General features: G+C 35.5%; 1 protein-coding gene across 3 annotated transcripts; it reads right to left on the bottom strand.

The window, feature by feature from the left end:
- Positions 1-1,600: 1,600 nt before the first annotated feature.
- Positions 1,601-14,729, bottom strand: LOC135682223 (gamma-aminobutyric acid receptor subunit beta-2). Of its 3 annotated transcripts, XM_065197013.2 has the most exons (10): positions 13,762-14,729; positions 13,031-13,127; positions 11,786-11,871; positions 10,890-10,957; positions 10,193-10,419; positions 9,559-9,641; positions 7,982-8,113; positions 4,921-5,067; positions 3,551-3,780; positions 1,601-3,184 (listed from the first exon to the last, which is right to left on the bottom strand). In XM_065197013.2, the coding sequence occupies exons 2-10, from the start codon at positions 13,105-13,107 to the stop codon at positions 2,894-2,896; spliced, it is 1,341 nt and encodes a 446-aa protein (XP_065053085.2). In that variant the 5' UTR covers positions 13,108-13,127; positions 13,762-14,729; the 3' UTR covers positions 1,601-2,893. The 3 variants fall into 3 exon arrangements, with proteins under 3 accessions (XP_065053085.2, XP_088969049.1, XP_088969050.1); XM_089112923.1 differs by lacking the exon at positions 1,601-3,184 and having other exon boundaries at positions 3,617-3,780; positions 4,925-5,067; XM_089112924.1 differs by lacking the exons at positions 1,601-3,184; positions 3,551-3,780; positions 4,921-5,067 and adding an exon at positions 5,076-7,100.
- Between the last annotated feature and the right edge of the window lie 568 nt (positions 14,730-15,297).

Below are 15,297 nucleotides of genomic sequence, written 5' to 3'. Positions count from 1 at the left end.
TGGCCTACTGAAAATAATCGAGACAAAGTAGATGCACATTTCTGTTCAGGAATTGAAGTTTTCTCAATAAATACAACAGCTTCTTGTTATTCACAAAGTTAACTCTTCCTTTCTTCCTTCAACATCTGTCACTAACGTTATAGCATCCTCCCCTCCCAATTTTGTCCTAAAAATCAAGATGCTGTTTTTTTTCAAGATCGTCGAATTCTCTGTTCTGAGGGTTATAGTAATTTGTTAAATTTTAGTCTGGCAGATGAATCTTTAGCCATTCTTGAAGACTGAATTTCAAAAATTTTCTTCCGCTAAAATTTTCTTTTCTTTCTTTCACTAAACTTGATTCTCAGCTCCCCTCCCAGGTTCATTTTCAGCTCCCCCCACCCCCGCCTCCCGTCACTGAGAAGAGGTTCAAATGGACCGAGTAAATTGCGGCAATTTTTAAAAAGTGTGGGCAAATTAATCATATTTTACTAACTTCAATAGCAACTTTTGGCAATATTTATGGACCAACAACACCCCGAAACCGGTCAAAATTTTGGCTGGATCCGCGCCTGATTCGCCTGCTATTTTCTGTAACCCACGCGTCACCTTTACCCCAATTCACCATTACAGCTGTCTTCCGCTTCGATGGTTGGGTGCCTTCCCTCAACACTAGATTCAACAAGTTAGATAGCTACTGATCTACCCCTGGGATTTCCAATCCTTCACCAGGTAAACGGGCAACGCCAGGCGCCTTTCCATTTCTTAGGGCCAGGCACCGATCTGCACGCAAGCACCTTCTTATAGTGCTCCTTCCATCTATTTGGAACCTCTCCAGGTTCCGTCAAGACCATTCCACTCCTCTGACCCTTTTCACAAACTTTGATTGAGAAATGTCTTTTCATTCTTCCTTTTCCAAATCTGTGGATCCATTTTACCCCCATCGCACTCCCACTCTCCACCCCATTCCCCCCCCCCCCACAAATCTTTGCTCCGCCAATTTCTTTGCGAGAGCCACCTGTTTTTTCGCTACAGCTCAATTTCTGGAGAGGCTACATCACGTTAACAAAGGTACTTTGCACTATAATTGATCGAGTTCTTTGTTTGTAAGACGAAATTTCCAATGCAAAATTGATGTCCCGCAAATGAATGAAAATGCTATTATTATTATCATATAAAAGAATGAATTGTCTCCTGTAAAGACTTTTAATGATATATTTCAATGATTTTTAGGTCCTTATAACTAACTGGAATCAGTTGCAATGCAAGAAGATTTCGTCAGCTGCCTGCAACCAATGGAGTGTTTGGCGAACCATGTTTTGGAACATACAAGTACTCAGATAAAACGCACCAAAATCTATGATTCAAGCAAGTTAAAACTTGATGCTGCAATTTGTTAATTCATAATGAATGTAGGTGTTTAGGAGCTCCACAAAGATCTGTTCTTACGCCTCTCATGTTGTGTCACATTTCATTCTTGAATATCTCTGTAATCAAGCATATTTTAATCAAGTATCTATGGAAATATCGATTGTCCAAGATCTTTGTAAATTTCTCTATTTGTTGCTAATATACTGGCTGAATACTTGCTCGAAAATTTTAAGAAAAAATATTTTTACACTCGTTAGAAGGCTTATTCGATAATTATTGACAATTAAAACATGATCTTAATTAACGTCACTGAAAAAAAATATTGATAATCGTTTTTCTATCTTCTAATTTGATGATGTCTCTTTTCGATAGGTGTTAGGCCGACCGGTGCTGAGCAGAGTAGCTTTACTATCGAAGAACAGAACTCTGTTTTGCTAACTTCGTATTCTTACTTTTATACGCTAATTCAAAACATTAAACTGAAGCATTATATCACTTTGTGTTATTGTGCGCAAATTCTCATTTAACTTTCTAACTCGAGAATGAAATATCAATACAAAATGAAGAGCATAAATTACCCTCAGAAAAACATGCCATAAAAATCAGAATGTCAGTCATCCCACAGCATGGAGAGCGAGTTGGGCTTTTGGTGCACCGGCGCAAATCGTGCAACCTACCATATATCACTAGAAGGAAGGGGTTACTTAGGGAAGGCGAACAACAAGTCCCAAATCTGATTGATTAGTTGGAGGGATTTGACAGGAAAGCCGTTTTTCCCTACTTATAGCAGATGCAGCAGTCCTACCTACCATCAAAAAACAATAAGCAGGATAAAAGATGCCTAAAGATATAAGCTACACCGAAAGGCATTTTGCATAAAGAAACAAAATGAAGGAGTGGGGGGGGGTCTAGTAAAAAAAACAGCATACTTGTATTGAGGCTACACTAAGCAAAGGGAGACCCACGCTATGCCAAAACCTTAAATACCCCTAGATTAACCAAGGGAATGAAAGCGGCCCGAAACACACATCTTACCCTAGTTTTACAAATCAAATCCTCAGGAGGCCGAAAGACTCCCCTCCCCGCATTGCCGAAAAACGCAAGGAAGCGTGGCACAAGTGACAATTACCAATTATAACAATCTCAAGCGAATTAGTTAAGGCTCAAAAGCCCCTCTTGAAATTATCTCTGACTAATTTTAATTTAGTCATCATCATTAACAGTTGAACTGAGTTTATGAATAATTGTAAATCGTCAGTAAGCGATGTGCCCCTTGGGAACGAGCACTCTTTTGGAAGAGATCAATTTTTCCAGTTCCTTTGTCCAGTGGGATTCTCTAACAGCTTTTTCTAGAGAATTGAAATACTTTTTGGCAAACCTAAAACTCATGAGATTAGGTTCCTTTCTGATTAAGCATCGTCCCTTCTGTTTCATGTCCTTTTTTTTCTTATTATGTTTCAGGGTCATTTCTATTCATGTCTCGAATCTCTTATAGGCCATGTATCGCAAGCCAATTGCCTGTAATCAGATACCAGCACCATATCAATCAATGGGGAAATTTCTTCAGCTCGTTGCTTCCGAGATATTCAATCCAGTAATACATATTGAACATGATATAGCCAAATGGAAACACGACTCGCCCTATTTTATCCAGATTTGATGTCTCGGGACCTTTGACTTTCTTAAATATGAAACAATTTTGTCTTTTTGCTTCCTTTGAAAATTTGACTCTCTGCCTAAGGTTGTCGTAAGCCTTGGAGCCCGGGCAGTGGACATTTCTCTCGGATTCTTCTTTTATTTCATTCTCTTTGTGTGTTGTTTCATCATCTAATTCAATCTGCAACATGAAACATGATCAAGATTTGACCAATTGAAAGGATATAGATTGCAAAAAAACACAATGGAATATGAAATGGAATAGGAAAGCCAACTGTCTTTAATGGTATTTTATTCGAATAAGTATCAAATCATTTCTATTGTTTAAACAATATTTCTAGCAGTGCATTGTTACGAAAATGCAAGCATGTTTAGGCCTTCATTGCAGAAGAGGAAATAAAAACAAAGACATTTCAGAATGATAAAAATTTGCAAACTGTTTCGATAGCTAAAAAATCTTATCATTGCCCTATCAGCGTATACAGGAAAGTTACACAGCCGGAGAGCTTTAAGAGAGAATATTTTGGAGAATGCATAATTGTAGTACCTTCTCATTTGAATTTTCTTCTCTTTCTCTACATGCCTCGGCTTTACGTTTTGCTTTTGCCCTTGCTGACAAATTTAACACAAGTATGTACTGCACCAGTGTAAAGAATACGAAGCAAAAGGATACCAAAAGGAACAGATCAACTGCCTTTATGTAGGAAACCCTTGGCAACGTTGAATTCACGGAAGCACAAATCGTAGACAGCGTCAGCAATGTTGTAATGCATAAAACTGTAAGAAATGAACTTCAAAATTGGCACAGGAAAATTTTTAATAATTATGCAATTGGGACAGTTGGGTTAAGCTGTTGGAACAGCTGGGTACACTGTTCCATCATAATTAAGACCCTGTTTTCAAGCCTATGAGTATTATGGATATGTAAGTCATTCTTTCAATCAGTCATTCGCCCACAACAAATTAACTGAAATCTGATCATTTGGAGATATCCTCTTCCCCACTTCCTTTTTATCAAATAACTGTAGTTTTGCTTCGTGCTATGAGCTGGTCTAACATTGCCCGACTTATTTTATTATGTCGTCTTATTGATAGATTGGAATTTCTTATACTGATTTTGCAGATATCAAGGTACTACTTCATCTTGTTGTTTTCTCTTGGTCCAAATTCAAAGCATGAAAATATGTCCTATGACGTCACAACTAAGAACCAAAATTCATGCGAACCACAATTATCATAAATTCTTATTTTGAAACTAAAAAATGTATTCTCACTCTATTTTACTACGCAAGACATATTTTCCATTTTATCTAGTTTGTTCTGTAGGTATTTCTGATTCCTTTGAGAGTTTGGCTCTTAATTTATATCACGACTTTTGTGATACAGGATTCCAAAGCAGTGTTCCCTTGCGTAGTAGAATGTGAATATAGATGAGCTGTGAACAACATTAAGGCATATGTCCCGACGCATTTCAATGGCTATTCAAAATTCCTATTGGTTAGACTATACAATAAACCTATTGTTTCTTATCCAATCGGTGACGTGAGGCTAATTCTTGATGTTTGCTTAATCATATTAACCCTATATTTAAAGACTCATTGCTAACAATGAGCCATTGCACTACGTAAGCATCCCATAATGCATTTTTAGAATGTCTAAAATCAATTTTGGTTAATCCGTAGAAAATTACTGCCATTGCTTGGACCGTCGCGACGCTCGCAAAGGCCCATTGTTAGCAACGAGTCCGGCACACATAGACGAGACGGAGAATAAGAAAGTGGTCGTCCGAGAGCGACAATATAGGCGAAGAGAGAGCCTTTTGATATAAGATTCAAAAAGTGCCACTTTGTACCAGTCTCTCCAAGCTACCAGCTCTCTTTTGAGATAATACAATAAAAGTATGAAACAGATACTTGCGTACTCTAGGGGTGGCCGAGTCTTGATCAATCCATAACGATATCCAAGACACACAAACGATGGCTATCGTAGGAATATAGATTTGAAGTATTGCATATCCAGTGCGTCGTTTGAAAGTAAACATTGTACTTAAGATGGAGTAGTTGCCTAATCGCAAAGAAATAGGGTTGTTGTTAGTGATGTCTTAGTAGAGTATAGATTTTTTAGGAAAAAAGAACAATAAAACGCAATGTGTTAAACCCTAGCAAAGCGACGAAACATTTCACTAAACATTTCACTCAACTTTTGTTTTGCCAAAAGTTTAGTGAAAAATTTAGTCGTTTTTCCACCCTGTTTAGTGTTGTTTAATCGTGTTGAGTGTTGTTGAGCAAAGTTTGTATCTTGGGCAAAAATGCTTAGTAGCGTTGTTTAGTGTTGTTTAGCAAATGTTTAGTCGTTTTGCCACCAATTAAACATTTGTTGTGATCGCTCAGGCGCTCTAGCTGTGGAAATCCAAAGGTTTTCCGCGGTTGTCGTTAGTTTCCCTGTCTCTACGTGACTCGAAAAGCCTTTATGAGACATATGCATATCTCGTTGTGCGCCACTGTGTCTTCTTCAACAGTCAACTTTGTTGTCAATGTGCTAAAGGTCTTTTCTTTCCCCGTCGCTTCTCCAATTCGTAATTTTATCCACTGCTTATGCATGCAACAAAATAAACCAAAAGCAAATTCCTATGCAAAATTCCCTACAACACAACAGCGTCATAGACAGCTCACAGTTCAAAAAAGTTGAGTGAATTTAGTGAAAGTTTAGTCACGTTTTGCCACCCTCGCTAAACTTCGCTCAACTTCACTAAACAAAAGTTGAGTGAAATGTTTAGTGAAATGATTAGTCGTTTTGTCAGGGCATTACAAACTTGAATTTGTACTTGAAAAAATGAAGGCAAAAGGTGCATAAGTCTCTCTCGTCGTCATTAAGGCTACGCAAATAGTTCAAAGGTAAAAATGTATACAACAAGTGGCAGACTTTGTAAACAATGAACAGCAAACTTGGCTTGTTATAGTTTTGTACATACAGTGAGTACCTGCATATAAGAAACCGCTTTTTTAAATTGAGGTCTCAGAAAATTTCTTATTGACACAAATTTTTCATCATCAGGGTCTAAGTTTTTTATCAATAGGTACTTTCAGGTGAAATCACGTCAAGCTACCTGACCATCCATGGACTTGTATTCAATACTACTGGTAGTGGTAGTAGTACATAATACATAATCTACAGAATAATTTTTTACATCGATAGAATACACACACTACAACCATCCCAGAGCATAAACAGAAAATGTAAAACTTGAATGTTTATTCTTGAAAATAAGAAAAATTTTATTTTCAGGTCTGAAATTGTTTCTTATAAAAGGAGCTCCTTTTGAAGAAAATGAGGCCAGTTTCTTATACAGGGGAGTTTCTTATAAGCGAGTACTTACTGTAGTGGAAAATGTTTCACGAACTTGCAATTATACTGGCTTCTGGTATAACTTGTAGTTATTATGTAAGATTTTCTTAATTTGTTAGCTTAATGTAATATGTTGTATGTGCTATGTAAGTTGCCAACGTAGAATAAAATGACGATCATGATAATAAACCTAAGAGCCTTGTCTCTAGCCTCTAGTTGATTTTTCAGAAGCTGCCGATCATAAGTGCAGCAAAAAAGGTGCAAATTCCATTGCAATGTACAATCTTTTTAGAGAAAGATTTACAATATGAGTCGAAACCAGCCCCAAGTAATTCAATTCAACGGTAGTTGAATTTTTGTTATTGTGATAGGCAATGTTGATATTGAAGTGGAACGCAGCAGAGTGGCGTGTATTCGATGACTCGCATTTTCAGCTTTAAAACTTTGAAATAGAGCATACAAGTTAGGTTTTTGTCAGAATTAATGTTGCCGATCTTGAAATAAGCTCAAAATGGGAAGGCTAGGCCGCAGGCCTTCTAATGGAATAAAGCATATTTTCAATGCAGGCTTTCAACTGGAACAAATTTACTTTCACGACATATGAAATTTAACTAATTAACAGTTTTTACTCTTTGAGATCTTAAAAACGTTTTGCTCTTTAAAGATTTTTTATTTGCCATGATATGCAATGCAAAGGACATCGTCTACGGGTTGGCCATATTCAAGTTGTCTATGTTTTTATGGACGTCACCCTATTTGTAAAGAGAGAAAGTTGAGCATACTAACATTTCACAAAGTTTATTACTTTACTTATTACAAACTATGCATAAATTATAGTGGCATTTGTTTTTTTCAATCGAAACTTTCAAAATGATGTCAACCTTGTTGATTAGAGGTAGTAAAGAATGGAAAGGCTCTTTGCGTTCCGTTTCTATGGCTTTAGATTTCGAATATTACGTCAACAGCCGCACCAAAAATTTACCCCACGAGCTGCCACTGTTTGCCATGTTGAATCAACACAAATTTCCTTGTTAGGCTTATGTTACATGGCGTCGGATTTCGTTCATTTGTGTCGCTTTTCAATTCAAATAAAGAATATGAATCAAATTTGATTGGAGATAAAGTCATTCGATGATGGAGTCAATGTGAGAACCACTGCTGTGCTCTGCTTTTCACTTTATGTATCTGCTCAATCCGAATTTAGGTGGGTGCTGTAGCACTAGGCCCATTCATGAAACAAGGCCAAACGAAAACAGCCGAGAGTGTAAATGAGGCTGAATATGCCCAGTAACACGCTTTTTTTACCCTGGGTACCAGAGCCACGAAATTTCGAACGGGGAAATATAGGTAGGAAAAAGAGAAGCGAAGGAGCTTTCATCTGAGAAACACCTATCTCCTCCGCTTCTCCGCTTGGTTTTCCATTTCTCGAAATCTGGCACCCAGAGTAACGCTTTTTGTGCTATCATATTTAGTCTTACAGCCCAAACGTCTTCACTGTTAAACCATTCTCCTATGCAGGACCCACCATGTTTACCATCTTCAGCCTCTAATATCTCAATCTATTAAGGATTGGATTGGGCCTAACTATGCGTCAAAAACAGTTAGGGAATGTGGAAGTTGAACTTGCATTTACCGGTATCAGTTGAATCGAAGGTTGCCTCGGTTCCATAATCTAACAGGTCATACTGAGGCGTCTCCGGATCGAGAATCTTGATCCCTGGCTTATTGTGCCATCGGTAAACGATGTCGTCCGAAGGATATGCATCTAGGATGAAAATTTGGATGAAAGAAACACATTGCCGTTTATATAAAGAATTCACTATGCCATAAAAATTTTCGAATTCAATAATTTTGCCCTACCATGAGAAGGTACTTTTAAATGTGCAAAAGTAGTTAGCTCTAAAAGATAATCAGCACGGCGAAAAAGAAGGAAATCCTCTTTTACTTCTTTTTCGACATAAGTCTTAAATCCAATTGACGACCAATCAGTAACCAAAAGTCCCCTTGAAATTGCGCGTGCCAACCGATATATAGAGACCTGGTTAATCCATAGATATCGATCTAAAACATGAGATTACAAAGCTTTAAACCTGATACCTCCATTGTTTTTGCATTTCTAAAACAATTAATCAGGTTTCAGGGAAACATTAAAGACAGGGAATTATTCACAGCTGATTCATGAAACAGCTGGTCAATAGATATCGAGTCAATTTAGTGAGGTTTTTTGTTTATGAACTAGAATTAAAGAAAAGGTGCTCTTTAATTATCAAAAACGCGCTTTTTAGTTCAAAACTTTGCCTGTCCACCATCTTTTACATTGAACCTACTTTATTCATCTTTTATGCCAGCTATATTTGACCGCAAGTAGTTGTTTTTCTTATATGCCAATAAGCTTTGAAGTTAGGCCATAACAACAGCACATACAATTTTAAAGCTGGTTTTGGTACGAAGTTGTTTTGTGAACGTTTAAAGATTCTTATCAAGCTTTTTGGATAAAAAACGTTTTATGAAAAGACTAGCAATAATCAGTAAGCTGAATAAGAGTGTAAATTGTAGAGATTAAGACAGTTTCTTAATATCATATAGATATTTAGCAGAAATATCATGCCAGCCATGTTCTTTAAGATTAAGATCACATTTTTTGTTTGACGGCAGCTTCTTTAAAGGTTTTATTCCAAAATATAACAAACGAAATAATTATTTTTAGATATAACACTGTTTTTTTGTTTTTATGTTCTACATGTCTTGTAAAACAATCGACAATGCGACTTCTGACCAGTTGGTATGATTATGAGATTTCTGAGAAGATCAGAATAACAATCGACAACTGAAGACCAGAATAACATCTGGAAAGGTCGCATGCTAAACAATGTACGTGTGCTGATGATATTACCAAGTTTGCTAGAGCCTAGGCTCTAGAATATAAATGGTACTCAAGGGCGCCAAGAGGTTTTGAAGACCTGCAGACCGGAGAATTAACTTCCCTCTGAGCGAAATGAGCAGGAAGTTTCTTAGACCACGCCCTTTGGAGTGGCTTAAATTCATTCGTGCGTTGAATATTTTTTTGCTTTTTTTCTGGCATAATTTTGGTATTTCAAATAAGTTCAATTTTTAAACATAATTCATTACTTTAAGAGGTCCCCTAGACCTCGAGGTCCCGGAGATATTTGCTCCCCTTGCCTTCCTCACGGAGGCTCTGTTGGTACTTACAACTTTTCATGCTAATACTGCATCTTTGAGTGTCCATTGGGTAGCTTTTCAAGTCTAGGCGACACGATGCTCTTACACTAATCCTGCAATTTGAAGACACGGTAACAAAATAATGTCTTGTAAAGATGGTAAAAAAGAATGAAACGAGCTTTAAAACCCTGATCTAGTTTTAATGATGTAAGGAGCTGACTAAGAAATTGCAAAATGGGCAACTAGAAAATTAATTTAAAAGCCAGAAAGGTTTCTAATTAGTTTTAGTGATTCTACTTAGCTAACGTTTTTATCTAATTTATCTTCAGAATTCAATTCCCTAAAACTTGAGCTAGAAGATCAAGATCACATTATCAAATCTATTACATCTTTTTACGAATTATTAAAAAGAAGTATTGTGGGATGGCCTATAAATATTTTGGTGTAAAATACCTGTTTAGTGTTTTCACGCAAGTTATAGACATTTAAAACAAAATTTTCCATGCAAGCTAGAAATGATTTGTTTTACAAAAGAAAAGGGAGTAATGAACAAGCTAGGATATTTGACGAATACTATTATTGACCAAAAGTTTAAGTCTAGGGATAGACAGAAACCTTGCCACTTTGATTAAAATCTTTCTACTAAAGCTTGGAAAACACAAACCTAGTGCCCCAGAAGACATCTCCATTTGGGTATATGTCAATTTTATCGTTTCTAACTGTGACGTCATGCATTTTAGAGTCGATTGAGTTGACAAAGACAGTATCAGGAACCCATATGATATCTGAGACATGTTTTCTGCCAGCCATAAGAGTAAGAGGCTGGCTTAAGTTATGCTTCAAGCGTGCATCATTCCATCTTTGTCTGAAAAATAGCTCGCATGGGAAGATCTAGAAAAGATTGCATAAACCCTTTCAAGAAGATTTTCTGCTTTTTTTATTTTCACATGATTAATATAACAGAAAATTTGCCGGAAAAAGTTTGTTCTGAAATTTGTAAGTAAAATTTAGTAGATATGCCATTTTTAAAACGCTAATACATTTATTGAGCAGGCCTATAAAAACACTCAACTTGCAGAAATCTGTTACAGTTTTTCAGAAAAAGCTCCTTTGTAGACACTCTTTCAAATTGTTTGGAAATTTATTTCAAATTAAAATATGTTTGTTCCATAACTTCTTTTCTCAGGAATTGGAAAATGACAAACAGAGATCCCATCACAACCTCTGATTTAAAACTGAGAGATCGAATTTCAGCCATTAACCTTCTTAAAATAAAATTTCGTTACTTAACATTCAGAATGCCGGTCTTGATATTTAGAAAAAAGAAATCAAAATCGAGTATATTTTCAGTTTCATCATACCATCCTGACTTCCTCTATGTGACCGAAGGAAACAATGGAAAGGTCAATGCGAACCGTTATTGGAGGACCTGCAAAGATTTGATGAAGTAACATTATTTAATGACAAAACGCATTTAAAAAACCTTATGATTTGATCAGCATTATTTGGCTAAATTTACCTTTTACTTTGCTTAGAGCACTTCATTATTCATAATGATTCTGATTTTTTCATTGCAAAATATTATTACTCAATAATTGTACTTCACTATCATGTCCCTTTTGCTTTATCACAATTGAAATTGACGTTGCCACATCATCGGCATTCACAGGCAGCCTTTTCAAAGTTCAAAGTTTGTATTTTCAGGTAATGAAAGAGCCATTATTTTGCTAATTATTAGATTATTAGAAAACCAAGACTTTTTAGCAAGTTCCAGCGTCCTCCTTGGTTGATGGCGCTTTTGATAGCCGACGAGCACACGTCAATTACACCGTCAATATACAACGTAGCTTAACTACGATTAATGAAAAGTTATACTCGAAACGTCGCACCAAATATGTATTTCTTGTACATAGTCGTTATTTTATTGTATCATATTTTGTTCATTTTCGACATACAACATGCACAACTTCATTGAAAATAAATTCACGATTTATGTTGCCTTTAGCGTGAAAATCAACTTAGAGCTTAGAGTTGCAACTTAGAACCGTTCTGTTCTATACACCTTCACGTGTTCAGCAAAAATATATATATGGAGAACATATAAAAAAGTAATTTTCGTTACAATATACTTTATGAGTCTTTATGATCAACTTTAAAAATACTCATACTACCTACAAGGGTATTTTGCAAACAAAGATTTTATGAAATTCGTTTCTATCAGTATTTGGATAATACCAAACAATTCTTCGATTCATACCTGTCAGATCTGGCCTCAGCCTTCTATCGTAATTTTTTAGCAGCCTTCTCAAAACTGTAGCAGCACTCGCATCGGTATGATATTCACTTGAATTAGAAGAAAGAATTCAAAGTAACCAAATGACTGCAAGTCCATCTTACTCTATTGTTATTTCGAGATGTGTATATAGACATTGAGTCCATATTTGGAAAAAGTAAATCCATATTAATAAAATACTACTTATTTAAATATTTTAAGCAAGGCAACTTGACAAAAATTTGTTGTTAAAGAGCCTTATCCTACTATCAACTATTAGGGTTAGGGTTGTGTGTCTATTTTACTATACCAGTCTTGTGCTTGCGTTTTTCTGATTGGCCTATTTCGATCCACAACTGGGTATATATTTATCATCGTTATTCTGACGTTTTATGCTCTGAGGAGTGTCAGATGAAAAAGCTTATAGCCAATATGTTGTAAAATGTTTGCTGTCATTTTCAATTTTCAAGTCAATCCTTTCTTCATTAATATATTTTGCGCAAAATATTCACTTTAAAAAGACTTTTTTCAATTTTAAATTCATGTTTTCAAATTTGTAAAACTATGATTTTGAAAAAGATATGTATTATTTAATCCAAATTCGACCAATTAGTAAGGTAGTGGTTTTGAAAACGTCAAAATTCTTAGAAAATAAATATTGAATTCAATCTCATTAATGATGACAAGCAAAAATATGCATTGAAAAAGTCTTTTGCGAATTTTAAAAAGGCCAGGCTATAACATACTAAAAAGTATTTTTTGTGTTTCTATTTTTTCTCAAAATATAAGTTAAAGACTATACACTGTAGAACAACGGCCAAAATTGTCACTTATTTTTCTATCAAAAAACAAGCAAGGCCATGACTTTTAAAAAGAGCTTCTTTTGTAACATGAAATTGCCAATAACCTTTTGATAAATAGTATTGTAAACAGAGCCTATAGAGCTATATAAAAGTAATATTTTGCTAAATCACTGAAGTTAAAGCTATAGCATAAAAACAACCAATTTATTGCAAAGTCCAATGTTTAGTGACATACTGATTACGGTGATAGCCTTTTGATTTTGTTGTGATATTTGGTCAATTCAATTCTAACTCATTCTACTCTCTCAAATATATTCAAGAAGTCAAAAAAGCCAATAAAATTGCATAGCATTTTAAGAGCAAATAAGCAGAAAACGTTATAATAGCATCTCAAAACTGCGGTGGTAACATGTTTTTCTAGAATTACCTTGCTTCTTTGATACCAAAGGCAAGAGCAATATTTGCTATTGCAGGAAGCAGAGCTACAAGGACAGCCAGTTGCATTTCTCTTTCAATTCTGCGACCTGAAAGTGGATTGCCAACATTTTTAACTTTATCATATTTTCGAAACAGAATGTTCGTTCTCAGAATCAGACCTCATTACGTCACTAAGGAACTCCCAGGGTTCTAATATTAAATAATTTTATGCATAGAACGATCAGCAAAACAATTTATAAAATATGATACCAAGAATTGTAATATATCCTAGCTCAAAAAGCAGATAATGGTATTCGACACTTTGCTTTGATCTTACTAAGTATAATACCAAAGTACACTACATTTTCCAAAAAGAATTATTCTATCTAGCTAAATCATTGTTTAATTACGCTTAAAAAGGCAAGCCTTTATTCAATAGAAAAGATTGAGAAGGATAAAACGGATTTTCTCTTTCGTCTTACATGACATAATATTTATAGAGTAATTTCCTGCTCATTTAAATTCCTGTCAGTATTTTAAGCAGCGGAACTTTCAAAATACCAAGTAAGCATTCAAAATGGAAAGCTTTAACGAAAAATAATCTTGAAATCGCCGACCTTCACCACTAACGGTTTAATCAAAATGAGTGATCAGAAATAAAGATGCTAGATATAAGATAATTAAGCTAACATCAATCCTGAAAGAGAACGTCTACTTGACATAAGCTAACTAATTGCAAACCTCAATAGTTGATATCAAATCTCAAATCTTTCAACGCTCTTTAAAATCCTTTAGGCCCAAATATTACCAGCCACTTCTATTCAAGAATTGGTAATAGCAAAATTTTCCATTAATATTGAATCATTCATCGATTTCAATCACCCAGTCGGAATAACAGGTACATTGTCTATGGAAACCGCTGTTTTAGATACGACGGGAAGCCAGCTGTTTTAAACAAATCTGCGTGCAAATTATCAGCAGTTGTTTCATCTGCATAGCTAGCTCCTGAGACAAGTTTGGCAAGAACTTGCTAAATTCTAGTTAATAGAATTTAGTTGTCAACCTGTGTTGGACTAGGGAATCTTGAAAGCTAAAATTTCTTGATTAGGCCCATCATTTCTTTTGTTTGTTCTTGGTTTATGTTTGCCACATGCAAGGAAAAATTTCAAAATGAGACAAAAAGTAGTAACATTACATTTGTCATCAAGTCTGGTTCTAAACCTGCCAGTAATTTAGTGTAACGAGAATTGAGCCTTGTTATGTGCGATTCGTTCACTAATAATTCCATCCATCGACTAACGTGTCATTTCCAACCCAGCGTGTCTTATTTTACGTGCAGAGGACACGGAGCCAGAGAGAGAGACAGTGCGTTGTGTGATTGTAACTGAACTCTGAACTGAACTGACTTACATAAAAATTAACATGCTTATATACAGAAATGAATATCTAAAATTAACACTAATGATGTAAGGAAAACAAAGGATAGGAAGGGCTAGGCTAAGTGTGAATAGTTTATGAATTGAGATTTAGGTAGATGTGTAGGGTTAATGAGGGCCTAAACAAAAGAGAGGAAATGTTGACATAGTGATATGCTCGTAGAGTGTAGTGATGAGGTAGTGATGTGAAGAAATTACTGTAGGTAAAATAAACAAAGTAAAAATGGATGGCGATAGGTGAGGAAAAATTAGAATGAATGGAATCACTACAGTAATTCATACTGCTGTCTTAGCATCTTGAAATTTCTTTCTAGGAATTGCTTAGGATAATTTTCAATATGAAGCCACCTTTTGTGGTGGATTTAGCAAAAAAATCTTAGTATTTCAAATTCCGAGTCGAGTTTAGGCTTGGAAAAAATCATCAGTGCCCTATGTGTAAACGTCTTGTATAAGCACGAAAAAACCGCTACTGTGTAGACAAAAGGAGTTCGTTTTCACCTTAAGACTCCATTTGTAACATTCTCAATAGGCAAGCGGCACTGATTGGTCAACCTCAACAGTCATGTGCTTGTGTTTCTGATTGGCCTATTTCGATCCACAACTAGGTGTATATATTTCCTAGCGTAGAGTTTTCCATCTATGTTCTGACCTTTTAAACTCTGAAGTGTGTCAGACGGAAAGCTTTAATTAACTCAAATGTTTGCTATTTCAAAGCCACTTTCAAGCTTTGTACCACCCGAAAAGTTTGTTTGAAGTGATATATATTAAATATCTGGATTCTTTCGTATATATATATATTAAATAACTGGATTGCATTTCATCTCCGAAATTTAATGTCAAG

This window comes from Rhopilema esculentum, chromosome 16, assembly GCF_057945365.1.
Source record: "Rhopilema esculentum isolate cy_ngs chromosome 16, ASM5794536v1, whole genome shotgun sequence".
NCBI lineage: Eukaryota > Metazoa > Cnidaria > Scyphozoa > Rhizostomeae > Rhizostomatidae > Rhopilema > Rhopilema esculentum.
This window is presented reverse-complemented; position numbering and strand designations above follow the sequence as displayed.

What these genes read in the sequence shown, in the direction of transcription:
- LOC135682223 (XM_065197013.2), bottom strand. Translation starts at nt 13,107, where the DNA reads ATGCAACTGGCTGTCCTTGTAGCTCTGCTTCCTGCAATAGCAAATATT. An exon ending in ACATAGAGGAAGTCAGGATG is followed by an intron (nt 10,420 to 10,889) that starts GTATGATGAAAC and finishes AATCTTTTCTAG; the next exon opens with ATCTTCCCATGCGAGCTATT. An exon ending in CAGTATTAGCATGAAAAGTT is followed by an intron (nt 8,114 to 9,558) that starts GTAAGTACCAAC and finishes TTTTCATCCTAG; the next exon opens with ATGCATATCCTTCGGACGAC.